The following is a 26,672-nucleotide window of genomic DNA, read 5'->3' as shown; positions in this document are numbered from 1 at the left end:
TGGTTCTTGGGTACCTCTACTCTGCATTTCCTTTTGTATGTCTTAAGTGTAAAAATTGAATTTCTCATCTTACCACCACATGTGCTTTAGACACAACTTCAGCTTTATTTTAGGCTTTTTCCTCCTTAAATTACAATCAAAAGCCTTAATTCCAGTTCGTGTGTATTTTTTGGTTTTAAATTGTTTTGGATGTTTGTAGCAAGAACATTAAAAAAAAATTAGTGTGGTGTTTAGCACATCACAAAAGGGTTTTTTATTAGTTAATATGCTATGTCTTGTGAATACAAAACCACAGCAGGTTATATATATGTGTGTGTGAATGTGCACGTGTGTGCATTTCTCTTTACTTTGGAATTGCACAAACCAGTAGATTTGGAGTGGTGCATGCTATTTTGGAATATGGTTTATCAGAGAGCAGTGGTCTTTTAAAATAGATTTAGGGTTGTTTTGCATCACAAGGTACCTCAGAGCATCTGCAGCATCTTGATGAAACCAGCTCTTTAAATGTTAATTGACTTACCGAAGTCAAAAGATGAAATTCCAGGATACTAAACTATGCAATTAACTTTTCAGATTTAAATTCTGGTTTAAAGCTTTACCGTTTATGAAATCTTTTGGACAAATGGCAGAAAACAAGAAAGGGTGTATGAGAAAAAGGTTAGAAGGTGAGGAGGAACCCACAGTTCAGGTGGGCAGAGGGATTATTGTAATTACGGAGAAAAGCGTGCAGGAAACCTGGAAGGGGCCTGTGCTAAGAAATACGTGAATGTGAACAACACAGTGGAGTTGGAGCGTGTATCTTCAGTACCCAAGCAGGATACTTGAAAGGAAGTTTGTAGCAGTACTGGGAGCATCTCTCCAAGGAGATCGGAGGTAGGAGCAAAACGGGATCTCTTAAAAAGACAAGGGATCTAAGTAGAGTGATTACTTACAACGGAACCTCTTTTTCTGCAAGCGTGTGTCACACTTCTCTCTTTCTTCAGACCTTGTATCCTTATTCTGTCCCACACACCTATGGGACAACTTCATTTGCTATCCATTTGTTTCCTCCCTCCTGAGGAAGCTGCGAAGGAGGGATGGTGAGCTGCAGGGGTCTGAGAGGCAGTGGAGTTGGTCAGTAAGCCTTGAGCTGCTTGGCAACGGCATGGGATGGGTAGACAGAGTCAACAGGTAAATTAGGATTAGCTCAGTAGAGCACTCACGCTATTTTGTCATGAAAGCAGCTTTTATGCTGGGGTAGGTAATAAAGAAAGTTAAATGCAAAGAATTTTTCCATTTTTGCGCCTTCAGAATGTAGTGTATTGTATCAAACAATAAAACTTTAAAGTATTTTCCTAGCAGCTCATGCTTTTGTGTAGGGTTGGAAAAACACTTTGTAAATCCTCCTTGTGTAACCCAGGTTTCTTTTCGTGCCTCCTGCCACCGTTAGTAAAGGCCTGGTTTTGCTGATATTGCTGTAACAAGGAAGGGGCCAAATAAATGAACTCTGCTGATCCGTGCCCTGAAAAAAGATGCCCAGGCTGACACTGTTAGACTGGGGAAGAATTTGCTGAAATGAGTCGAGTAGCAGTGTGCTCTGAGTGGTGTGGATGGTACCACTTCTGCCGTGGTTGAGAGGGGCCAGAAGTAACTGCTTCCAAATCTGACCCCAAGAGCCGCTTTCATGAGGAGTTGTCATCTCTCCGGCCTCAACTGCTGTGAAGCTCCGAAGAGAGTCTGTTACTACATACACTTGAATATGAGTAATCTGTAGACCACAGAGAACATAGATTCAAATTTTTGCAGTCATATCTGTGCAAGAACATAGAGGGGAAAAAATGCCTGTATTAAAACCAACTAATTAAAGAGAAAACGAGGGCTGGGGGCAGTGGGGGAGAAAAAGGAAAGGATTTCAAATTATTACCTGCTTCCATAATATTTCTTAAGCATTCCTTCTCTCAAATAGTTCAAGTGATTTATAAACATGACATCATTTTACAGTCCTTAGCCCATGGGCAAGTGGTAATGATTTCAAAAGAATGTTATTTTAATTATTCCCAGAGAAGAAACCCCTTTCCGTAGTATGATTCAGACTCCAGCACAGTGATTCATGCTTAGTGACCTTTGTAACTTAAATAGCAAGTCCTTGATCTGAACAAAAAGCCCCCCCAAACAGTTTCATTCAGAATCATAGAATCATTTAGGTTGGCAGAAACCCTTGGGATCATTGAGTCCAACCATCAACTCCACTCTACAAAGTTCTCCCTTACACAATATCCCCCAACACCACATCTAAACGAGTCTTAAACACATTCAGAGATGGTGACTCCACCACCTCCCTGGGCAGCCTATTTCAGTGTCTGACCACTCTTTCTGTGAAGAATTTTTTCCTAATGTCCAGCCTGAACCCATTCCCTCTTGTTCTATCACTAATTACCTGTGAGAAGAGACCAGCACCAACCTCTCTACAGTATCCTTTCAAGAAGTTGTAGAGAGCGATGAGGTCTGCCCTCAGCCTCCTCTTCCTCAAACTAAACAGTCCCAGCTCCTTCAGTCGCTCCTCGTAAGATTTATTCTCCAGGCCCTTCACCAGCTTTGTTGCCCTCCTCTGCACTCGCTCCAGCACCTCGATATCTCTCTCATATTGAGGTGCCCAGAACTGGACACAATACTCAAGGTGTGGCCTCACCAGTGCTGAGTACAGGGGGACAATCACCTCCCTACTTCTGCTGGTCATGCTATTTCTAATACAAGCTAGGATGCCATTGGCTTTCTTGGCCACCTGGGCACACTGCTGGCTCATGTTCAGCTGCTTGTCAATTAGAACCCCCAGGTCCTTTTCTGCCAGGCAGCTCTCCAGCCACACTTCCCCAAGCCTGGAGCGATGCATGGGGTTGTTGTGGTCCAAGTGCAGGACCTGGCACTTGGCCTTGTTGAAGCTCATACCGTTAGCATTGGCCCATCTGTCCAATCTATCCAAGTTTCTCTGTAGAGCCTCCCTATCCTCATGCAGATCAACACTCCTGCTTACCTTCGTGTCATCTGCAAACTTGCTGATGATACACTCTATGTCCTTGTCGAGGTCGTCAATAAAGATGTTAAACAGAAATGGTCCCAACACTGAGCCCTGAGGGACACCACTTGTGACCGGCCACCAGCTGGATTTAACTCCATGGACCACCACTCTTTGGGACTGCCCACCCAGCCAGTGCTTGATCCAGCAGATCGTATGCTCATCCAGGCCCTGAGCCACCAGTTTTTCCATAAGAATTCTATGGGGAACAGTGTCAAATGCTTTCCGAAAGTCTAGGTAGACAATGTCCACAGCTTTTCCCTCATCCAATAATCGGGTCATCTTATAGAAGGAGATCGGGTTCATCAGGCAGGACCTGCCTTTCATAAACCCATGCTGACTAGGCCTCCTCCCCTGCTTGTCCATTATATGACTTGTAATGGCACTGGATGATCTGCTCCATGACCTTCCCTGCTACTGAGGTCAGACAGGCCTATAGTTTCCTGGATCCTCCTTTCTGCCTTTTTTGTAGATGGGTGCTACGTTTGCTACCCTCCAGTCCATTGGGACCTCCCCAGTTAGCCATGACTTGAGGTAAATAATGGAAAGTGGCTTGGCGAGCGTGTCTGCCAACTCTTTCAGCACTCTTGGATGTAACCCATCCAGTCCCATAGACTTGTCCCATAGACTCCCATAGAATGGAGCAGTCTTCCTACTAGTAAGCTGGTGTTGCAGTGAGGTTAATCTCCTTTCTGTAGATTAGCTTACAATTTATTGGAAGATTTCAATGCTCACTTCTGCCATTAAAAAAAAACAACCATGATTTACAGAAACAGCTAAACAATTTTCTAGGTGTAATGTTAGTCTAGTGTTAACAGCAGATTTGGCCAAAAAATGAGATATGCTTAATAACCATGCAGGAGATGTACCTACCTCATTGCGTATTTCTTTATCTCTTTCCTGAATCACATTTTTTATTATTTTTGTGTCTCTATGATGTATTTAGGAAGATGTAGGAGCAAGTTCAGTTAGAGGGAAGTTGCTGGGCTCATGTTGGTGAGTATAAAACCAGGGGAGATGATGACTGTGGTAAACAGGAGTACAGGGCTGTGAAGGTAATCAGACTCCGGAACGGGTTGTCCAGAGAGGCTGTAGAACACCTGGCCTTGGAAATACTCAAAACATTGCTTGTAGAAGGCTTGTATGTGTAGGAGCTTGGATATTGTCATGTTCAGAGGTCTTAATCTCAAAATAAGTTTTGTGTCTGCCTGAGTGTAATACCTTTGGTATGTGGTATGTAGTAGCAAGATACTATCTACTGGTAGGTCAGGGATCTTAACGTAGTGGGTTTTGTATCTGAAGTTAAAGCAGCTGAAAATTGCTTGCAGGGTACGTGTATAGTTTAAAAAAACAGGGAGGCTTGTTTCTTCATTTCAGTTATATGAGCATATCAGAGATTACTTTGATTCTGAGGTTATTGCCACATAGCTTCTCAGATGTAACGTGTATTCTTCACAAGTATTCAAGCTCATCATTTTCAACGGTTATCAGAGATGTCAAAATTTTGGTTTGGCTACTTCCCCGCTTTTGACTTAGCAATGTGTGTCCAGACGCATTTCCCTTTCAGAGGGTAAGATTCAGGGCATTCTTATTTGAGCCCTACTTCATAACATCTTTCTGTTTTGAAGGCTCAAAGAGCCATTCCTCTGGATGTGAACCTCCAGCAAAACATCTATTACAGTTTTAACTTCTGGCAGACCTGAATGGGCATCCTCAGACTGATGGACATGATGGTTTTGTGAATTTATGCAGTGCAATGAGCCTGAGGCATTGTTTTGGCAGTCCTGATAGTTAAGGTAAAACTTGTCAAATGTAGATAGCAGCTTTACAGAGAAGATGCTTCTGTCTCCTTCCAAGGTGCTTGTTTCCCTCCTGCTGGGTAAATAGAATGATGGTGGCAAGTTGCATCTGAGTTCCAATCTAGGAAACAAGAGTGTTGCATGGAAAAAAGGGCTATTAGATGGAAGTCTGTTGAGGAAGCAGGTAGGAGACTGAGAGCGCAAAAACCAGATAGCACATAAAACCATAGGAAAATCTTTTTTCCTCCCCCTAAGTTTGTTATCCTAAGGAGGTGAAACACACATCTTGGGTGACAAGAAAATGCTTTTTTTATGTATTAAGGAATACAATCCTTACATATGTTGAAAAAACAGATAGCAATTACCTAGACCAGTTGTCGCTCAGAGGCATAAGAAAAGAGAAAGGCAAAAAGTTAGATCTCGGTACTTACATGAGTTTGACCTTAGTATTAAGTTTAAAAACACCCACTCCCTTTCCTACAAAGCCGTGCATCATACTTCATATAAGTAAAGGTGTTAGTGTGGTATAAGTTTTGGAGAAACACTGGTTTTAGAGATACGTAGAGCTACATCTTGAAATTCAAGTCATGCCTTCAAACAATACAATTCCTTGGTCTGGCAACAATGTTGGATAATCAGCTTAGTACCACATTATTGAAATAGCTATTTAAGTAGCACTTTGGGTAGAATTACTTAGAAATGGGAGTGCTGCTTACCAACCCCTCCCAGGAGTTGGGGTATTCAGTGAGCATTCACCAGAATTTCTGGAAATGGGCTCTGCACACTTATGTTTCTTACCCTTCTTCCCTTATGGGGTCCTAGTTCAGCTCCAGAGATGAGAGTGTCATAGAAAGAAGTAGAAAAGACATTTTGTCCAGTTCTCTTTGTAACTACGTCTTCAAAATGCTTAGAAACTGGTGAGCAGCCCAAGGGACAGGGAGGGGCATAGTTTGGTCCAACTGGCAATGGTCTATTGTTGTAGAGCTGCACCGTTTCATGTCCCTTGCCTGGGAATTTGAGATTCCATCCCAAAGAACACCAGAGGCAGGTGAGTGACCCTCGTTTCTGCCTTTGTTAGAAAGTTTTCTCATAGGCGAACTCTTATCCCATCCTTTAGGAGCTTCCAAGAAGTCTTGAAGCAGTTATTGCTCTGCTAGTCAACTCCATCTTTTGCCTTGGTGTTTTCCCTCAGCACTGGTAATGCTTTAAGGATTTAAGCATCCATTTCAGCACAGAGCAGCTAAAATTGCTTTCAGTTTTGGGCTTGGGTAACCTAAATGAGTTTGTGATCAAACAGACTGAGAGAACCCAGGAGCTGCAACTGGCAACTGCTCCAGCAAGACCCTGAGGAGCATACTGGTCTCCACCTGACATATCCCAGTTATCCAGTGTAGACTCTGTGTTTCAGGGTCCTAAATACTTTTGGCCTTAATTGCAATACTTGAGTGTAATTTAGCATGAACTATATGCTAAAGCTGCACTTTTGATGCTTGTTTCTCTGAAACAATCAACTAGTAAAGCCTATTTCTGTCCCGAGTTTTCTGGGCCTGCCTTTGTCAACCCAAAATTTTAAAAGGAGACAGTGAATTTCTTACCTGGTCCCCTTTTGTTAGATCTCTTTATGAAGTTGCCTCATGGGGTCCTCTTTCCTAAGAGTAAGAACATAGGTTGTGAATTTTGCTGCCAATAATTTGCTGTTTCCCATCTGCTGCGTAGACACTACTTTGCAGTTTGTGCTGAAAAGAAGGTTAAATATATTTTATGTCTAGTATTTGTAGATCCAGCATGAGTTCTGGTTTCTGTGCTGGACTAGATTCTGTTCCTTTCTAGCAGCATTTGGCAAGTAATACAAATGTACGTCACTAATTTATAATTATGGTAATGAATGATGCATGAAATATTCCAAAAGTACTTCAAGTGCTGGTATGATTAGCGTCATCCACAAATAGCGTATATTTTCAAAAAACTAAACCATTCATAATGACTATGACAAGAAGCTAAAATACATTTAAGTGTGTGAAAAATTCTAAGGAAAGAATTATAGTTTAATAACGAGCAATTGCTGACATGTGTGGCAAAGGTGTAAAGCTGTATTGTGTTGGATACAGCATCATGTGGGCAGGGAATCTGCAGTAGTGGCTCCTGCAAGAAGAGGAATGATTCTTACTGGTAATACGGTTACCTGGAAGATGGTGGTGAAGTGGGAAATTGGTGTCTCACAAATTCTCCTGCCTGTCCAGCAACTTGAGGCTGTTTGCTAGTCTCCCATGCCTTATGCATGATTCTTTCCCGTTTTCAATTCTACTGAAGACGTGTAATTTTTATTATACTAAATCTTGTAATTAGTTGAATAGCTTTTTCTTTTTTAATTGTAAATAGCAGCTTGGAGTGAGTGTTTGTCCGTAGTGCCTAGGGATCCCTGAGAAGCTTTTGAATCAAGAATCGGTTTTTCACTGGCTGCCTAGGGACGCTTGAATGCATTCTTACAGAAAAGATAAATTTTCCTGATTTTTGGCTGGCTGTGCTGCATGATTAAATAGCTGTTGACACTGGGGTTCTTTTGGGGATTGCCATTAAATCCTTCCAAAATGTTTCACAGTTAGTAAATTTATAAGGTGGTGAAATAACCTACTTGGAAGTGAAGACTCAGGCTGTCATCCCCTAGTGGAAATGTCTTGGTGGCTACTGTGTGGTGCTCCTTATGTGGCTCCCCTCTTTTTTTCTTGATTCGTACTTACCAGTCTTTTAGATTGTTTTATAAGTCATGCATTCTGATTCCTTCCACCTGTATTCTGTTTTAAAAATAGTTAAAAAAATATTCCATAAAAGAGAATTGGTGATCTAGTTTAGTGTGAAGTGATATACAATTAGACATTGTATATATTTGAGAATATATTCATAATTTTAGTTAAAATTTGTCTTCATTGGGGCTGCATTCCCCATAATGAATGCAGGTTTTATAGTGTGAATTCTTGAGTGTAACATTTTAGCACATTCATCCTTATAGTGTTTAAATCCTGTTTAAGAAATCTCTTGTAGAAACAGCTTATTTAATGCCTTACTCTGCTTGTAATGCAGCTTGCCTACATTTTGGATTGGCAGTTACCTTGGGTTTGAGGTTATAGAGTCCTCATCGAGTTTGACAGAACAGGTTTAATGATTCTGTTTGGAAGCTGGTAGAATCAGTGCGTTTCACGTAGGCAAAGAGTACAGTTTTCTCCCTGTGATTTGAAATGGAATGAGAAAACCAGAGACTTGACTGTAGAAGTGTCAGGTCTAGGCACGTATGATACTGCAATTGATTGCCGGGTTCGTGTAGCAACTGGGGTTTTCCCCTTCGTATCTGGAAGATCATACACAGTAGAGTGGCACCTATTGAGGTGGACCGGTTTGAAGGTTGGAAGTACGTAGGCAGTTATGGTATGGAGTAATCACAGTTTTATTATACTATTTTGTGTGTACGAACTTATGTAGTAAGTATCTTGAGCATAAATAAGATAGAGTGCATTTTATTTATGTTTTGTAAAATTGAAGACTTTAGGAAAGATACAGTTTCTCTTATTTTGTGATTATTCCCTTGCTTGAAGCTTGGAATTTTTAATATCCCCCCCCCCCCCCCCCCCCAAATTAGGTTTCATTATTGCCTTCTGTTGGTGCTGTTTTAGACTTAAATTAATGTTTATTACATTTCCAAAAAGATTTTTTAATAAAAATACAGAACAAGGTCTCAATTATAAGCAAGGCCAGTGTTTCCAAAGCACCAGACATTCCCTTCTTCTCTACAGTGGCTCTTTATGTTCCTCTCTTACTACAGTTGAAATTGTGAACTGTGAAGCAGTGCCAGCTGGAGTGGCACAAGCAATTTCTCATAGTAACAGATGTCTCAGAGATGAAATTACTAAAGGGCCAGATGGCCCCAATCCCTTTTCCCGTTGTTTAGCCATCGTTCATTATTAGTAAATATGCCATGCTCTATGTCAGTCAGGCAGGAAAGTGCCAATCACATTGAAATCATTTCCATCCCTGATCTCTTTAGATGATCTCTCCAGACAGTTTCCTGCTGCCCCTCCTCAATAAGCAGCTGATAAGTCTGCCTGAGCTATGTCTTTGCCTCTTTCATCACTTGCCACAGAATGTAGAAAAAAAGCAAGAAAACTGGAAGAAACCAATGTTGAAATGTAACCATTCTCCTGGGTTTTGTTAGAGGGGCTTTCATGTAGTGCATGAAACAAGACCTGTTTATGTACCAGATTCCGTTCTGCCCCTCTGGCAGGCTCCTTTGGTTAAACCAAATAACTTTTTCCACCTTGCAATTGTTGTACACCTCCAGCTGGAGAGAGTCAAGCCCACTGAGCAAATGTCAGTGATGATGTTTCAGAAATTATTGTTTTGTAGCTTGGATTCATAATCATAGAATTACGGAATCATTTAGGTTGCAAAAGACCTTTAAGATCATTGAGGCCAACCGGTAACCTAACACTTCCCAGTTCACCACTAACCCATGTCCCTCAGCACCACGTCTGCCCATCTTTTAAATACCTTCAGGGATGGGTATTCCACCACTGCCCTGGGCAGCCTGTTCCGATGCTTGACAACCCTTTTGGCAAAGAAATTTTTCCTAATTATCCATCTTAAACCTCCCCTGGCGCAACCTGAGGCCGTTTCCTCTTGTCCCATTGCCTGTTCCTTGGGAGAAGAAACCAACTCCCCCTGGCTACCCCCTCCTTTCAGGGAGCTGTAGGGAGCGAGAAGGTCTCCCCTCAGCCCCCTTTTCTCCAGGCTGAACACCCCCAGCTCCCTCAGCCGCTCCTCACAGGACTTGTGCTCCAGACCCCTCACCAGCTCCGTTGCCCTTCTCTGGACCCGCTCCAGCACCTCAATGTCTGTCTTGTGGTGAGGGGCCCAAAACTGGACACAGCACTCGAGGTGGGGCATGAGACAGCAGTGAGAACAGTGACAAGCCCTACAGAGTGAAGTTCATCAAAAGAAAAGCAAAATATTACAGCTAGGGCGATGGGAATGAGAAGTGAATGGTATGTGTTTGTAACCTGGTTAATACTTTTTCTTTTCTTTTTTTTCTTGTTAGTGATGCTATTGCTGAGATTAGAGCTGTCTGTATTGAAGAAATTGGTGTCTGGATGAAAATGTACAGTGATGCCTTCCTGAATGATAGTTATTTAAAATATGTTGGTTGGACACTACATGACAGGGTAAGTATTGTGTATTACTGTACGTAGTACAGTGTACTGTAGGTAGCTGCTGTTATACTTACTACCCAAGACATGTATAGGATATCATCTTTGATTTGTAATGAGATTGTTCTTTTTTCTTGCTCGTTATTTATCTTTCAGCCAGCTTATTTCAAGGTATTAGCTTGAATTAGGATACAGTAGTCTCAAACTGTGCGCTTGCTTCATATGCTTTTTATGTTCTCAGTATCCATTAGAATATCTTAATAGAAATGTTTCCATTGTGCTTTTCTTCTGATTATGAGAGAAAGAGAAGTCACCTCAGATCACTCCTGAGAACCTTTGTGTCTGAAGCAGGATGGAAAAGAGATTTCTCCATGTGTCTTCCATTTACATTGCCCAGTAGTTAGAGGAAAGAGAACACCTCTGGGTCCCCAGCAGACATCACTGGTTCCACAACCAGTGGAATTCTCATCAGTTCATTTTTCATTGAAGAATCTCTTCAAGGTTCTCTTTAGCTTTTTCTTCAAAAAATTGTTGAAACACCAGGTGGAAGCAAAAAGATTTATATCCAGAGGGTTCTCTCCTATCTCACCATAGTTCTTCATTCCGATGGTACCCACAGCGTGCCTCTGCTGGGTGGCACCAGGCCTAAGTACCACTCGGTTCCTGCAGCAAGAGCAGCCCCTTCCTAGTGCTAGTAGAACAGAACTTTGCACTTCTGACTGCGTGGGGTTGTCATACACCAGGCAGCAACTGGGATTAACCGTCCTCCCATCCTCACCAAAACAACTAGAAACACTTGTTTTACTTTAAACTCTTTTGCTAACTTTATCCGAGGAATACAGATACCTACCTATGCTGTTGAAACGCTCATTGAATTCCAACATCCTGATTCAGACTAGTCTTTTTTTCTGTGAGTATTGCTGGAAAAAATTAAAAGTTTGCAAGTTCCTTCTGATGGCTTGCATAACTGTTAGTTAGCAGATGATTCTTTAAAAAGATGATTTCTTCAATACTCTTTTGCTGAAGTCTGAACAAGATGAGTTAGAAAGATGTTAGCTTTCGCTAAGGAAGGAAGTTAGCTGCTGCTGTATCTTCACCTTTAGCTATAGCTGACAAGGATCGGCATCTTACCTTGATCTGGACCATCAATTTACTTGTTAAGAGTATCCTGTATGCTTTAGAGACTAGGTATGTGATGTCTTTCCTCTCTGGATCTGTAGTTCTCAAACTTTTACTTTACAGACTTTCCCTAAACTTTTACATTGCATCTCATTGTTACAAAACTTGGTTAGGAGAAGGTCCTTGCTTACTGCTACAGTCAGCCGTGAACTCTGTTTACTCTAGAGACATTACACTTCCTGTGGTTAAAGCCTGGACATGGAAACATGGCCATCCCGGTGCTTTGAGGGGCAGAGCTGCTGCTCCAGCTGCGTACCTCTTTTTAGCGTCGGTGTGCCTCACTAGTAGGCGTGCTTCAGCAGCTGGAGATCATCACTTCAAGTTTCCAAATCCGTGGGGAGGTCAACTCGGGTTGGAGGAGTAGGATTTTAGGTGTGGTAGAGAGTTTTTAATAAAAATTAAATTATTCCTTGAATAATTGCAGTGGATTTGTTTTTGGAGCACATTCTAATCCTAGCAGAACATTTCCACGACGTAGCACTTCCAATGGGAGAGCAAAATCTAGTGCGTTGCGCTTCGCCGCTCTCAGTCCCTTTCTGGTATGCGTGAAGTCCAGCCATTTCTCACGTAGCTCCCTTTACCCATCTGTGAAATCCAGCCATTCCTCCCAGCGCTGTCTGTGACTGGTCTCAGCTTCTCACAGTGCTCTCTGCCACATCCAGCAATTTCTCATGTCGTGGCCCATGGTTTCTCACATCCTCTTCACTTAGCTTAACCTCAGGCCAGGGTCTAGTCATCTGCCTGCAGCCGTAACATACATTTTTACCTCAGCTTTTTAAAAATTAATATGTTCCTTCATATCAGACAAATTTTAAATTACAGTGTTACAGTAAAAAAAAAAATGGGTTTCCATCTGGACCAGGCGCGGAAGAATTCTATCAGGCTACTCTCCTGCTCCTTGCTTTGTAATATTTATCGTTGCTGGCCTCAGAAGTGCCTTGGGGTTCTGAGTCTTTAAATCACTAGCTAATCTGTTTAATATCCTGATATAGATGATATGTGATATTTTTTTATTGATGTAGTGTATGTTTAATGTATAGAATAGTTAGAATAGAATAAGAGTTAGATGCAGGTGAGCCATGTGTTGCAGGATGAAAAGGGAGAGAAAGGAGAGAGAGAGACATTTGGGAAGGCACAGAAAGGAGGAAGGAAGTGCAACAGGAAGAACATCTTGATAAAAGATGGAATAAGAGCCAATTAAAAACGCAAACCCTCCAGAAGTACAAGATCCTTTAACAGCATGGTTTTGATTGGCACTGCTTGAAAAACTTACCGGCCAGTACCCAAATTTCTTGATTTGGCTTTGCTTTGATCAGGAGATAATTTTTGCTATGATCTGTACTTAAAATATTACAAAAAAGAAAGCTGAGGCAATAGTCATAAGGTGTTTCATATGGTGTTTCACCCCAAAATGATTAACTTCTCTGGAAGCTTGCTACTACAAAAAAGAGAGGAGGTAGCAGTGCAAGAGATGGATGATCAGTTTGCTGTTCACTTCACAAGACACACACGTTGAACCGCTGGGAAGACACAGTTCTTACACTCCGTCGTAGGCACTCCAACGTAGTCTTTCAGAGGCTGGATACAGAAGTTAATTCTCTAAATTGGGGAGTCTGTATATTTTGTATATTAATCCTGCATCTTTCATGGATTTCAGATTAAAGTCTATAGGGCTTTTTTGTTTTTATATAGATTACTTCTGCATTTGAATATGGGTTTCTAGTTCTGCCTTTCTCTCCTTTTAAGCATCTTTTTCATTCCTGTGGATCTGGGAGCGTAAATTAAAAATACCTAAAACTATAATATAATTGCATAAAAACCTCTTTTAAAAAAAAAAAAAAAGAAAGAAAGTGTTAAATCAGACTGTCCAGTCTTAATTTTCACCTGCCTCATCGATGCATGGAAATGTTTTGGAACCATAATAGTGTCTATAGATACGTAGACAATCATGGTTCTTAAGCCAGTTCCTAACATGTAAGAAAATGCCTTTTCCTTCTCTGCATGCCTCTACTTTACTTAGTGTCTGTTTCTGTGACAGGAATGAACCCAGGCTCCTCTGGAACAGATGTTATTTGAATACTTCATCATGATAGCGTCCTAACTTAACAGGATTTAAAAACAGAACTTGTTTTTATTAAAATTGTATAGAAACTGAAATGGTAGTTTTTCCAAACTTCTGAATTTTTAACTTTATATAATCTCCTTGGTACCTCGTTTCCTTGGCTTTGGGAAAGCTTGAGAAAATAAAAAAAAAAAATGTGTCAGATGATACACAGTATCTTCATAAATGGTACCCAGTGGGCCTGTGTGGAGAGAGCACAACTGCTTACTCCTGCCATAGGTACCGGTGTGCTGCAGGACGTTTTTACCTGCTTCTCTCTGGCATCGTCGCTATTTCTGTCATTAGGCAGCAGATTACCTCAAAATACACCACCCTAGAGCATCAATATGCAACACAGTATATCAAGGTCATCCCATAAACCGTGGTATTGAAGACACCCAGTAATTTTCTAGAGGAGAAAAAACCCAAAGGGTGCAGTCTGCAGAAACATGGTAGGGCAAAGAGCTGAGAAAGTTATTAAAACCTGATAAATTTTAAAAAAGAACAGAATACCCTTAGCCACCAAAAAAGAACTGGAAAAATCCAAAAGAAACATAAAGTGTGAAAAGAGAGAAATGGCTTCGCTGTCTTCTCTTGACCACCCCCCTATTAAAAAAATTCTTAGAACTGTGTTTCTGGGGGCTCAAAAAGTCATCATCCCTCTGTGATCTAAGCCTTCAGCTGGCATGTGAGCTGGCAGATAGCACTGCACCTTCAATTACTGTTTCTGGAGCTGTGGTGTCCCTGGATGTTAAGAGAAGTCTGGTTCTCACTGGGAGATGGCAGGCTACAAAACACTTGAGACTTACACAAGAGTTCCAGATTGTCAGTTGAAGTCCTGTGATTAGCGTGTAAAACATATGCAAATGGTGTGCTTCCATCAGGACGGATTCTTTCTCACAGCTCTGCCATATTAATGAGAATTTGTGTAGGGCATGACTCTCCCGGACAAACGCAGACTGCCCCACACCGCTGGCATGAGCGGTGGATGCAGTGCTTTTGGCTTCATTAGCAGTGGGAACGATTTTGTGCTCAAAACTCAGAATCATCTGGGGGATCATCTCAACAAAAATAGGGAAAATATTACAAATATTTGTTATTTGTATGTTGATAAACATTTGATGGTTTTGGTTTAGGTTCTAATTTCAAATTGTAAATAAAAGAAAGCATTAACAATTAAGTATTACTGCAAAGCATTTCTCGTAGTCATGAAAAAGAATTTTATTTAACAAAAATAATAATATATAAATAATTATCTAAAAACACTTTGAGAGAAGGGGAATTACAGGAATAATTAGACTGGAGAAAGGCATGCGTAGAACCAGTGACAGTGTGGATGAATTCAGGATTCTGCAGTAATCAAGTGTCACAATTATGAATTGCACAAAACCGCAAGGAAGTATGTTTTTCTGGAAGATGAAACTCAGGAGAATGGAAGGTCTTAGTTGTTCGAATGCTGATAATGCAAATATTTTGTCTGTTACTTAGAAAACGGCAAGGCTTTCCTTTCGGATACGTTCGTTCTTTCTGTAAAGCGTAGATGTGACTACACAAAAACAGCTGGAAAGTGATGCTCATTTACTTTAACAGAATTAAAGGTATCGTGTGGTTGCAAATATTTGCTGCCTTAGGTTGACTCATACTCACTATGAACTTCAGCTCAGAACTGCAGAAAATCTGGCTAAAATCTAGTCTGGAAATATTTTTGCTTATTCCTTCACTGCCTACGGCAGAATTCACTGTATATTCACAGTGTTCCTCACAGACAGTCATGTTTTCTAAAAAAACCTCTAGTGTTGGGTTTCCCACAGCTTTCTGTAGCAGTTTGAGCGCTTAACTATGTTTGCCACTAAAAACTTCTTCCTCGCATAAGCTAAAGAGTCTGGGTTGCCATTTTAATTTATCATTTCTTTTCCTACCCACCGTGCACACAAAAAGTGACAATGACTTTTTCCCTCTTCCTTCAAAGCAAACGAACTTCCCTTTGCTGTGCTCCAAAGATATTTACAGAAAGTTTTCTTGTGTCCGTTCCATACTGTGCACAGGCCCTTTTTATTTTATTTTCCTTCTGGTTTTTGTATTCCTCTTGTGCTTGACCTCCTGATTAACTCCTTAGTTAACTAAGTTCATTTCTTAGTTAAGTAAATCTCTTCCTGTCCTTGCTCTGCATCACTGTGTTTGCAGCTTTTACCCTGGTGTGAGTTTCTTAGGAATTACCCTAACTTTAGCATTCCCACCCAGTTACTACCTTGCTAGATGGGAAATTTCTGCTGTGTTTCTTTCCCAAAAGAGTGTTTGGAGTGTTAAAAGCTCCTGTCACTTGGATGATGCTCATAGTTACTCAAGAAACATCTCATGTCTGGCATTTTGGTAGTTTGTGGGATGTTTCTGCTCCTCCATTCTGGACTTGAGTGGAGCATATCCACGCACAGCTTTGCTTCTGCCCTTCTTAGGTGCTTGCCCAGGGCATTGCTCTTTACGCTTCCCCACAGGTTCCTGCCACTAATCTCCACTGACTCTATTTTAAAACCTTCTTAATAGAATTAGCAAGCTGACATGCAGGGGCTCTTCCCTCTCCGAAGAGATGAATTCCATCCTTGACCAACAGTTTGAAAACCAGACCCTTTTGCTGTCAGAGAAAGCCTCCTCCTATCATTTGCCCGCCAAGAAAGGCAGTTGTTTCCAGGGACCACCTCTGTGTCTCCTGGGCCTTTGCTCTCGGCTGGGGGGACCAGGAGTAACGCAGCCTTCCTCTCTTCCTCACCTCCTGCCTTGGATCCACTGAGCGGCGGGAGGATAGGAGCCTGGTTCCCTACACTTTTGTCAGCGTCTGGCTTTGGTCGCCTGGCAGGCCATGCGAGTGCCCAACGTTCACAGGTTTGTTTCCTATCTACCTTGCTCCATTTGTGCCCTTGAGACTTGCAGAGACCCTCAGTTTTAGGCCTGAAATTAACTCTGGGACCATTGATCCCACGGTGTTCGGTGAAGTCACTTTGGACTCCACGTGAATCCAGTCCTTCAGTGACTTCTTTTTCTGTACCAAACCAGTTCAGAGTTTTGCATTTTGGGACCACAGCGCTGGCTGAATAAGAAGCCGTCTGCTCACAAGCGGGACAGCCCTCAGTGGAGCTGTAACTAAACCTGCTCCCTCACTGTTGCTCTGTAGTGTTCATCACTTGCCAACACTGATAGTGGTCCTCTGTGGCCAAATAAGCTAAGGGCTGACGGGGCTTACATCCTCTTCTCACGTGTAGTGATGGCTCCAGAGATCCTGGCCTTTCTGAATGCCACACCGCAGAGCAAACACCACTTCTGGTACTGCAGCATAGGTACCATTAAAAGAAGAATGACAACCGGCATTTCTCTGTGCTTATTTAGCAGTTGATCACATCCATATAAAATTTTTCATCAATAAAGTTCTTTTCTGTACTTTGGAAAATCTTATGATAGATCCTTTAAACATAACTTCCATCTCATTGACTTTCTCCACAATGGTAGTCAAACAGATCTCTGGAAGAGAGCATGAGTGCTGCAGACACAGAGAGATGATTTCTCAGGAACAATAGTTCTCCAAGGAAAAGTTCTTCTGAAGATCCTCCTTTCAATTTCTGTCTCTCTTTTATCTTCTATTTCAATTTTTGAAATAGGTGGGAAGGAGGAAAGGAACTTAAGGTTTTTTAGCTTCTGCTTTTATGTCAGTCTCTGTTCTTTCAGTTTTTAGCTACAGATTCGATTATAGAATAGATCGGCTCAGAAATGAAGCCCTCTGAGTAGGGAGTTTTATTTATAAAGTTCAGTAATTTGTGTTAGTTCTTGAGCAGCCTTGGTAGTGTACTCACTTTCAGAAAAGTAAGTTCACGCCGCACTACGCTCTACAGGTTATATTTGAGCAGATTTGTGCCTATAACCTTGTTGCTGCCTACAAATGTTTTTCAACAAGAATCCATAGTTTGCCAAGCCTGTGCAGTTGAGCTGAGTTGTACGTTTGCAGCCAGGCAGATGACGTGCACATGCCGGGGGACCCAGCCCTTCTCATGATCATCGATCTTCTGTAGGCAACAAACCTTCATCCGTGGGCACTGCCCGGTGACGCCCACATTTCCTGCCTATGGCCCACCAGACCAAAAGCAGTCCCCATCTAAAGAGCAGCTGGGAACGAGCTGCTGCCACCAGAAGAGCTCGGACAGACGGACACAAGTTGCTCTTCTTCCCGAGTGCACCTCCGGCTGTGGCTTCTATGTGGTGGTCTTGTGGCAGCAGCCTGTCCCCTGATGGGGGCATCTCTCGGGCCTTTTGCATCCCGCATCCTGTGCCAGCCCTGTGCTGGGACATGGGCTGAGAACGTTTCAGAGTAATTAATCCAACGTGTGTTCCTTCTGTCCCTGGGAAGAGGAGGTGGCCGGGTTGCTCGAGTGGGCTATACGCAGCCCGTGCTCGGGCATTTGAGCGTTTGCGCCTCGGTTGTGAACAGCAGGTATCAGGCAGAGGTTCCCTGCCCTCTCCCTCCTGAAGATAAATAGCCACGCTGGCCTCACCAGCCGCTTGAGAGCCTACCTCTTCATTTTGTATTTACTTGCTACATGCTTTGTCTTTTTGTGGAGTTATTTGAAAGGGAAATGGTAACAGACGTTTAAGCGATGGCACATTAAATTCTTTATATATGCAAATCAGGGAGAAAATTTAACATTGTTTGTAGGCCAGCTGCATGTGGTTTTTGGTTTTTAGCCGAATTGCAAATTGGCTTTGGTAACTCATTTGCGTAAAATTTTAAATGTACATTAAACAAATGACAATATGATAATATGTAATATTCATGTGCATTTGATTAGGGTATTCTATCAGCTAATCTTAGTGTGTTTTATTTAGCAAGGTGAAGTGAGGTTGAAGTGTTTGAAAGCCCTTCAGAGTCTGTATACCAACAGAGAGTTATTTCCAAAACTGGAGCTGTTCACTAATAGATTCAAGGTAAGAGGAAATACAATTTTTGGAAGGAGTACAGAAAATAAAAGTATCATCTGTCTCATCCTGTTGCAATCTTTGAGTCATGTATATTAAATGCAAAAATAAACTCTTTTGTCTGTGACAGGGCTTAAAACTGTATTACTGAATGCTGAGATGAAGCCAAACTCATTTTACAGTGCTTATCTTGTAAGATTTGTCAGACTCAGCCGGGGTGATTATTTATCTGTTTGTATTATTGATAGTTTATATATTGTCATTATTCAATCTGCTTGTACTTAATTAATTTTATTGAATTTTAAGGATATGTACTGGGTGTTTCACAGAATCTAAAATACATCTGAAAGTAACAGTCTGTAAGAAAAGATTGTTCATAAGACAGCTTTTTAGCTGAATATGTGGTTGTGTTTGGAGGAAGAGATACTTTGGTTTGCATCTCAGTATCCTACCCAGTGAAATACCTTGCTGCAGAACAGTTTGCATTGTGCTTTTAGACAAACCCCTGAGCACGACTGTCCTGTTTGGGCGATAAAATACTGGAGAAATGTTTCATGGGGGTTTTTTACCAGCACAAACACGCTGACTTTTTGCTCAATGTCTTGATGAGAACGTGGCTGTTAATTCACTTTGTGGCGTGAGTGCTGTATTTCACAAGTGAAGTATCTGGAGAGATGAGTGTAGAAATACTGTCATTGCTTCTGTTTGGATGCTCTGCGAAGAAATCTTTCAGGCACTGTCACCACGTCAGTTGGCACCTTTTACCATCACTTGTGTGTTCTGGAGAACGCAGAACTGTGGTAAAGGCTACTCCCCCATCCCCCCAAGGAAAGACTAATTTAATTTGTTTTCATTTAAATCATGATTATAATGCCGATGCAAAATTCAGTGTAGAAAACAGGTGGAGATGATTGATTTATTTTTGTTTAAATCATGATTGTAATGCTGATGAAAAATTTAGAAAAGGAGTGGAGATTTAAATACCTGTAAGTTAACTACTGTGCATGAGTCTTAAAACCTTCTCCCTGTAGATTTTATACTGCTTCACTGGTTTTGTCTGTCGTTGCAGTTAATAGTAACTCCTCCAGTTTGAGCTAGGAAAGCATGAAATATAGAAAACTTGTTATATCTTCCCTGCATGTAAACAGTTCATAAAAACATAATGGCCTTTTACAACATTCATTAGAGATGGAGAAAAAAAGATGCTTAAACTGCGGTAAAGATATGATATGATATTTGTATTATATTAATATTATGGAAGGCTTTTTGTCCAAAATGATAGTTATATAATAGAACTCAAATAATCCCCTTTATTTGAGATTTTTAAGGGCAGATTAAATCAATATCTGTCAGGAATGAACTAGGTGTAGTCAGCTTTAAAGTAGGAGGTGAAACTAGATCGTTTTGTGAGATCACTTGAGGGCCTGTATTCTTGTAATGTTACAGAGTCAGTTTCTGTGACTATTGCAGTAAAGGCAAAGTTTCCTCTCAAAGAAGAGCACCTGGTAAGCAGGGTCAGACCGCAGAATACATCTGTAGTGCCTCCACAAGTCTGCTTTGCTGATTTTGAAGATGCTCCGAGGGCTGGAGCACCTCTCCTGTGAGGACAGGCTAAGCCTGTTGGGGTTGTTCAGCGGTTGTGTAGCAATAGGACGAGGGGTAACGATTTTGAACTGGAAGAGGGTAGATTTAGATGAGATCTGAGGAAGCAATTCTTTGCTGTGAGGGTGGTGGGCCCTGGCCCAAGTTGCCCAGAGCAGCTGTGGCTGCCCCATCCCTGGAGGGGTTCAAGGCCAGGTTGGATGGGGCTTGGAGCAACCTGGTCTGGTGGGAGGTGTCCCTGCCCAGGGCAGGGGCTTGCACTGGATGATCTTCAAGGTCCCTTCCAACTCAAACCGTTCTATGATCACCTCAAGACACCAGAAATCCTAGTTAACTCTCCAGAAAAATGAACCCTCCAACTCTGCTGCTTTTCTTGTTCCATCTGTGCAGACTTACAGATTTGTTTATATTTGCTCCTTCTGTAATTTGATTTATTTCGAAATAGGCCACTAAAACTCTCATGGTCTCTATATCTGCCTCTCTTTACTAGAAAATGTGCTGGATGATTCTCTCTTAGCCTCCTGTAATTTGTAAGATAAAATGCTGCTTTGAATCTTAACCTGTCCCATCCACCAGCAAAACTTTTGGAGATGATTGGAGGCACTTTGAGGAACAGTTACTCAGTAACGTACTTCCAAAAACCATAGGAACATGAAACCTCTAAATGCTTCCTCCTCGCTTCTTCACAGTATAGTCAGTTTTCTTTGTTAGAGGAAGTTAGGTTAGCCTCTGCATTGCTGCTTGGTTTAGAATAGCACAGGGAATTTTCATTTCTGTCAAGAAGATGTAGATGAAAGGGAACCCTGTTTAGGAATCTTCCTCTTTCTTCTGTTCCCTTAAAGCTGGTTTTACTACACGAGTCTGTATCATTATGAAATAAATTAGAGAAAAAGGTGAGTTCAAAGTCTGTGAGCCTAGAGAACAAATATGTTTAACGTGATGATTTATCAGTTTCAGTTTCCAGCCACGTGAAGGGAAGAAAAAGCTGGCATTGCCCAAATGCTGCACTTGGATTTACGGCTGTGCTGACAGGGATGGAGCAAAGTCTCAAATTAATGCTTTTTGAACCTGTGATACATGACTTAAATGTCTTACCACCACAGACTCTACCACCACCCCCTGAAAAATAATTGACCTAAATGCTGTTCTCAGTTCCATGGCTGCTTATTTATATTTCCTCATCAGACTTTAATCGACCTGCACAGTTCAGCTGGTATTCAGCTCAATCCATCCCAGCTGTCAAGAGAAATCTCTCTAGAGATCTTCTAGCTGTTTAAAGTATAAATTAATTAGATCTAGAGTGACTTGCACTGGGGTGTTAATATTTCACCACTTTCCAGGTAGCTGTGACAGGGATCTGATAACATCACTTCTCCAAAGGAAAGATGTGTGTTCTTTCCGGCGTGTGTTTGTGTTTCTAGGAGGAGGTGATGTGCTAGAAAATAAGCTTTTTCCATCAGAAAAAGTTTTGTCCATCAAAGAGGAGAATTTTGTTTTCCATCAAGAAGTCCTGTCTGATACAAACATTAGTTAAGCCACATGGAAAAGATGTGAATTAGCTTTTTTGCAGTCAGTGCTAAAGTCAAGACACCGGTAGATTTAGGTGCAGCCGTTTAATTCCTGTCCCCAATCCCTGACTTTGCAGGAGAGTGCCGTCTCTGTGCCCTGAGAGGCAAGAGGAGATCATTCGCTCATCAGCTAGCCTTGTTCACAGCCTGATGCGTAATTGCAAACTGATCGTCATAGTGAAAATTAATATTTCAAGTTATAAATACAGGCCTGTGTCCTGTTCTGCTGCTGTACAGCGGTACAGGAAATTTTCGTCAAAGCAGGCTGAGCAGCTGGGGTTTATAACTCACTCAGCCCCAGAAGTGCCGCCTTCCAGAGGCAGTGGGTGTTCAGGTCTCATTTGCAAGGATCTCAGCGCGTGGCTGGCAGGTGCTGTCACACAGAGATGCTGGCACCAAGGCAGAAAACAAGAAATGACGTGTCCACGCTGCTTATTTTAAGCCTGACGTTTCTGGGGAAATTTGAGAGGAAAGAACAGTGGTTTTGGATAAGAAAGTGGTCACATCATTCTGTTTCAAAGCCTAAAAAGACTCCAAATTCAGAGAGTACCTCCTGCTCTCTAGGCAGGAGAGAAGATTGCTTCCTTTCCAGGGTTATTGTCAGAGATGCAGGAGTTTTATACTTGTGTGCTTACTCTTCGTGTGCAGTTAGTTCCTTTCCCTCTTTTAGACCTCTGTTTGTTCTTTCTTTTGATGATGATGTTAATAGTTTTTGTTCCTTGGCCAGGACCTTAGGAAAAATTGACAGAAATCTTTTTGTCTTGTCCATACACAGAATTTCCTGTTTGGAAAGTTATTTCACTGTTTGAGTCTCTTCATGGGCTTCTCACGGTCTCTAAAACTATCTATATACAAGAGTTAAATGCACCAAATTTCTCAGGAACTTAATGATGATTGATGGAGGTGCATTCAATCATAGTGACACAAAGTACCTCTACAGACCCGGCTTTGCTGAGAGGTAAAACTTGAGCAGCCACAATGCGTTCTTTACATACACATTTCAGTATTGAAATTAGATCAGGTGCCTGATACTCACCTTCAGCCTTTAAATGCCTGGAAAAAGTAGAGAAAAGAGGTGAGCACCTTTATTTTGCCCTGATTTGTTCTTGATGACTTTCTCTATTGTTTCCTAACACTTCCCTTGTTTCCTTTCCAGTCCCTGGCTTCTATTTTTTCCGCATCCCAAAATGTCATATAGTACCTAGTCCTTCCTGAAGCAGGTCAAGCCAGAGAAATCAAGTTTTATTTTCAGATGGCCCAATTTCTTTTCATTAACTTGATCAGTCAAGCAAAGAACATCAAGACATATTGCATTTTTATGGATGGATAGAAATTCTCCCCAAATAGGGAAGACAATATACACTAATCACATCTATTCTTGGTTGCCAGTAAGCAAACAGAGACTAAAGAGACAGAAACCCTTAGGAGACTTCTCATAACTGCAGAGTCCTTAGAAGTTATAAAATCATTACATTGGATTGGAAAGTGGTGTGCGTGTCTCCACTAGAAAGAATATAGGGAAATAGAAAGCCAAACAGTAATTCTTGCCATCAGCTTCAAACCTTAAGGTGTAGCCAGGTATAAAGGCCACAGCTTTATAGGCAATATGCAGATGCGTGTATCCAGGTACAATTTTCTTCATGGTTTTTCTAAATATGCGTATGTGCAGCACTCATTGCTCTAAAATTACTCGCTCTCAGGGGGGTGAAGTGGGGTGGTTTCTCTGCTGTCATCAAACCCAAGTTCATTCCTTTTCGGGAAAGAACTGTTCGATGAGACCAGTCCAGAACAGTGCTTCAACTCCAAAGTCTGCTTGCTTCTTTCCTGGAAAACACACTGGAAAAAAAATCCTGGAATAAGGATAAGGGCTGTTTGTTAAGCGCTTGTTCCCGTTCCTGTTGTTCCACTGTGTGTAGAGCATGCCGCTTCCTAAGGTGTATGTTAAAGGGTTGAAAAATATTAAAGGGCTCTCATGTGTCTAGTTGAAAGATGTTTCTCCCGGAGAGTTTTTATTTTGTAATCTATACAGTTCTTCATCTGACAGCTGCTTGTGGGTTTCTATTTTGTCACTGTAATAAAATTCCGTTTCAGGATCGCATTGTATCAATGACACTTGATAAGGAATATGATGTCGCTGTGGAAGCCATTCGATTAGTCACGCTAATACTTCAGTGAGTATTTTTCAAAACCAATATATTCCCTTTGAAAGTTACCTAAGCCAGTAATATTTAATTGACGTGATTTCTTTGCTTGTGAGATAAAGTGAATCTGTTACTTTACTCTTGGTATGAAGTTGAACTGAATATGTAATAATACGATCATGAAACTAAAATAAGATATTCCATCTCGGGGGAAATACAATAGGCAAAGTATAAAAAAGTGGTGATGTATTGAGACTATTAGTGCATCCGTTGTTGTGGAAGAATGCCAGAGGGCATTTCTACCTTTTGTCCTCCCCAAACCCATATAACCCATAACCCATGGGTTATATTCACTAAAATAACTAGGCAAAGATCCAGCGTTGGGAGAGTGGGTTACCTGACACAGCTCTACAGAGGGCCGACAGGGAAAAGCTGCTGACCTCAGCACCCTGGTCTGGGTCCGCAGAGGTGGCAGTGGTGGCTCGCACTGAGACCCTCGGCCGTGCAGGAGACAGGCTGCCGGCCCCCCGCTGTTCTTACAGAGCTGCAGCGGCTTCCCCGAGGCCAGGACCCAGCCCAAAGCTCGTCCCACCAGCCCCTCCGCAGCAGGTGGGCTGCGCTGCTGCAGGAGCACTGCTAAGCTTTTACTGTATAGACATTAAAGCCTACGTTAAAGCAAACCTGGGTTACACACAGATGCACAAAATTTCTGCATCCTATTTTATACCCAGTGGCTTCACTTTGAAGAATGGTTTTGGACATGTAGAATTTGGATGAAAGATTAGACGAGCTTTTCCTCTGGGCACTCTGCTTTACAGATATTGGGAAGAAAGGAAATCTTGTATCCGGTGTTATATTTTTAAAGCAAATATAACAAATATGATCAGAAATGAGATGTGGAACACATCTATTGCCCACATTATTAGCAACGTTTGGGAACACAGTAAGATTTTTAGGTCAAAAATTACCTTTTTTTTCCCCTGTCCTGTTTTCTCTTCCGTTGCATGATGAAAACACAGCTAAGTGCATTTAGCAGAAGAAGAATGTGGGTCACGTTGAACAGCACAGGGCAATATTCTGGCAGGTAGAAACTTCAAAAAGATGTCATGAGTAATCGTGATGGTGAATGACCAATTAAAAATCATTTGTAGTATCCAGCCTAATGATGTGTGGAGTCCTGATACATAAATGTTTCTGATGAATGCTGACTAAACAAGGGGGGCAATAATATTCCTGTATGTGACAGTGGTGATATTATAGTATCATTGATGGATTATTCCACGGCTCACAGCATTTTTCAAGAATACTGCTGAAAAATGGAAGTTTTTCTGAGTTTCAGAAAACTCAAACACAAAATCTACCTTGAGCTCAGAAACTGCAGAAGCCCCAACTATGTCATTTATCCAAGACCAGGGTAAAAGGTGGCTTGTCCTTGTCAATAAATAATTACCGAAAATAAATTTTTCATCATCTTTCATCCAGCACAGCAGGGTATGATCCGATTCAGTTCCTTGATGTTGAAAATGAAGTCTATATCTAGTCAGCACAATAACTACTGTAAAAGTGATGGACAATTTATTGTCTCAGCGTTATTGTAATTCTAAACGCACACCATGATTCAATCCTAAAGCGATTATGTGTTGATTTGATCAGGGATGCCCAGTGCTAGTTCTCTGTCCCTACTTTGTGAGTGATTTGGTTTAGTTTTCTACTTAACTCCTGAGAATGGAGTAGGCCGAGAGGCTGAAGCAGGTTTTCCCAGTCCCAGGTTTGAATACTTTAAAAATCGAAAGCTTTGAAAGCAAACAGGCATTGCTGTAGAAGTAAATAAGTTTAAGCAAGTGATTACATTTTTCTCATGTAACATTCTAGGGTTTTAATTTAATAATGTTTGATAATGAGTGTTTGGCATCTTGCAATATGTACATTGTAATTACTGTGATTGTCTAAGTAATTAAGCAGGGCAAGATTTGTAAGCGGTGATGACATTTTTTTCATAATATTATTTTATATGTATATATTGATAAAACTGGGAGAAGGAAATCGAACAAACTTCCAGTCTTAGAGGCCCTTTAAGTATCTGTATTTGGAAATTGCCCCAAAGACCCTTGCAGTCAGTGTTCAGCCATTCAGGATTTTGTCTGAGGGAGCTGAATCCCGCAGCTGTCGGAAGTAAGTTATGGGAGGCGAGGGGGTTGAAGTTACGTGTTTGGTGTAGTTCAGGTGTTACCTTCTGACTCTTTCAGTGGAAGCGAAGAAGCCCTGTCGAATGAAGACTGTGAGAATGTTTATCACTTGGTGTATTCCGCACACCGGCCTGTTGCAGTAGCAGCTGGAGAATTCCTTCACAAAAAGTAAGTTTTCAGTTGCCCTGGAATAAGACCAGATTTGCAAATGCTTCCCAGTAGAGGTAAGAGCAAACGGCAAAGCAGCAAGTAAAAGGAAATATCCCAATTTAGCCAATCCGGTATTTAATTTAAAACAGAGACTTATTCTCTTGTTTAAATTCAAGATGTAGACACTGAAGAAACTGGATTTACGTTCTTATTTTTTTTATTGCTCTAGAAGTCAGATAACTTTTCCTTACTCCTCAAAGCATAAACCTCTAAATTCGATTTAAATCCTGCAGCTCTTGCTGAATTACTGTTGTGATAAAGTATATAGGACCTATACAACCCTTATGGTCTACCTGATAGGCAGTCATCATTTTTACGAAGTTTTAAACCAGTTTATTTAAAAATTGTGAACTTGAGAGCTTTTTATGTGGTAATAATTAAGAACTTGGTTTCTAAAGTCACTGGCTTCCCCTAAATATACATTACACCATGGTTACATCTTTCATGTACCCACTACGCCAGAGGAAATGAGCTAGCTTTTCCATGGAAGTGAATCATACCGCATCAGTAAACAGCACCAGGGCATTGCCACATCATAGTAATTAACCTTTTCGTTCTAGTGTTTGCAGTTAAAAATCTCTTAGCAGTAATTTTATTTTTTCCCCTCATGGGTTGTAACATTAGAGTTCTTTAATATAAAGTATTTACAACAGGATTCAGGTTATCTAATTTTTCATGCCAAG

General features: G+C 41.3%; 1 protein-coding gene across 1 annotated transcript in view; it reads left to right on the top strand.

Annotated features, from left to right (window-relative positions):
• The window catches only part of STAG1 (STAG1 cohesin complex component), a 192,875-nt gene that overhangs the window by 113,510 nt on the left and 52,693 nt on the right, over positions 1-26,672 (top strand). The window contains exons 11-14 of the mRNA XM_063338992.1: positions 9,938-10,061; positions 18,193-18,291; positions 23,544-23,623; positions 25,840-25,947. Coding sequence (XP_063195062.1) covers positions 9,938-10,061; positions 18,193-18,291; positions 23,544-23,623; positions 25,840-25,947 — 411 coding nt within the window. The remainder of the gene's footprint in view (positions 1-9,937; positions 10,062-18,192; positions 18,292-23,543; positions 23,624-25,839; positions 25,948-26,672) is intronic.

This window comes from Chroicocephalus ridibundus, chromosome 6, assembly GCF_963924245.1.
Source record: "Chroicocephalus ridibundus chromosome 6, bChrRid1.1, whole genome shotgun sequence".
Classification (NCBI taxonomy): domain Eukaryota; kingdom Metazoa; phylum Chordata; class Aves; order Charadriiformes; family Laridae; genus Chroicocephalus; species Chroicocephalus ridibundus.
Note: the sequence above shows the minus strand (reverse complement) of the source record. Positions and strands in the feature narration are given on the sequence as shown.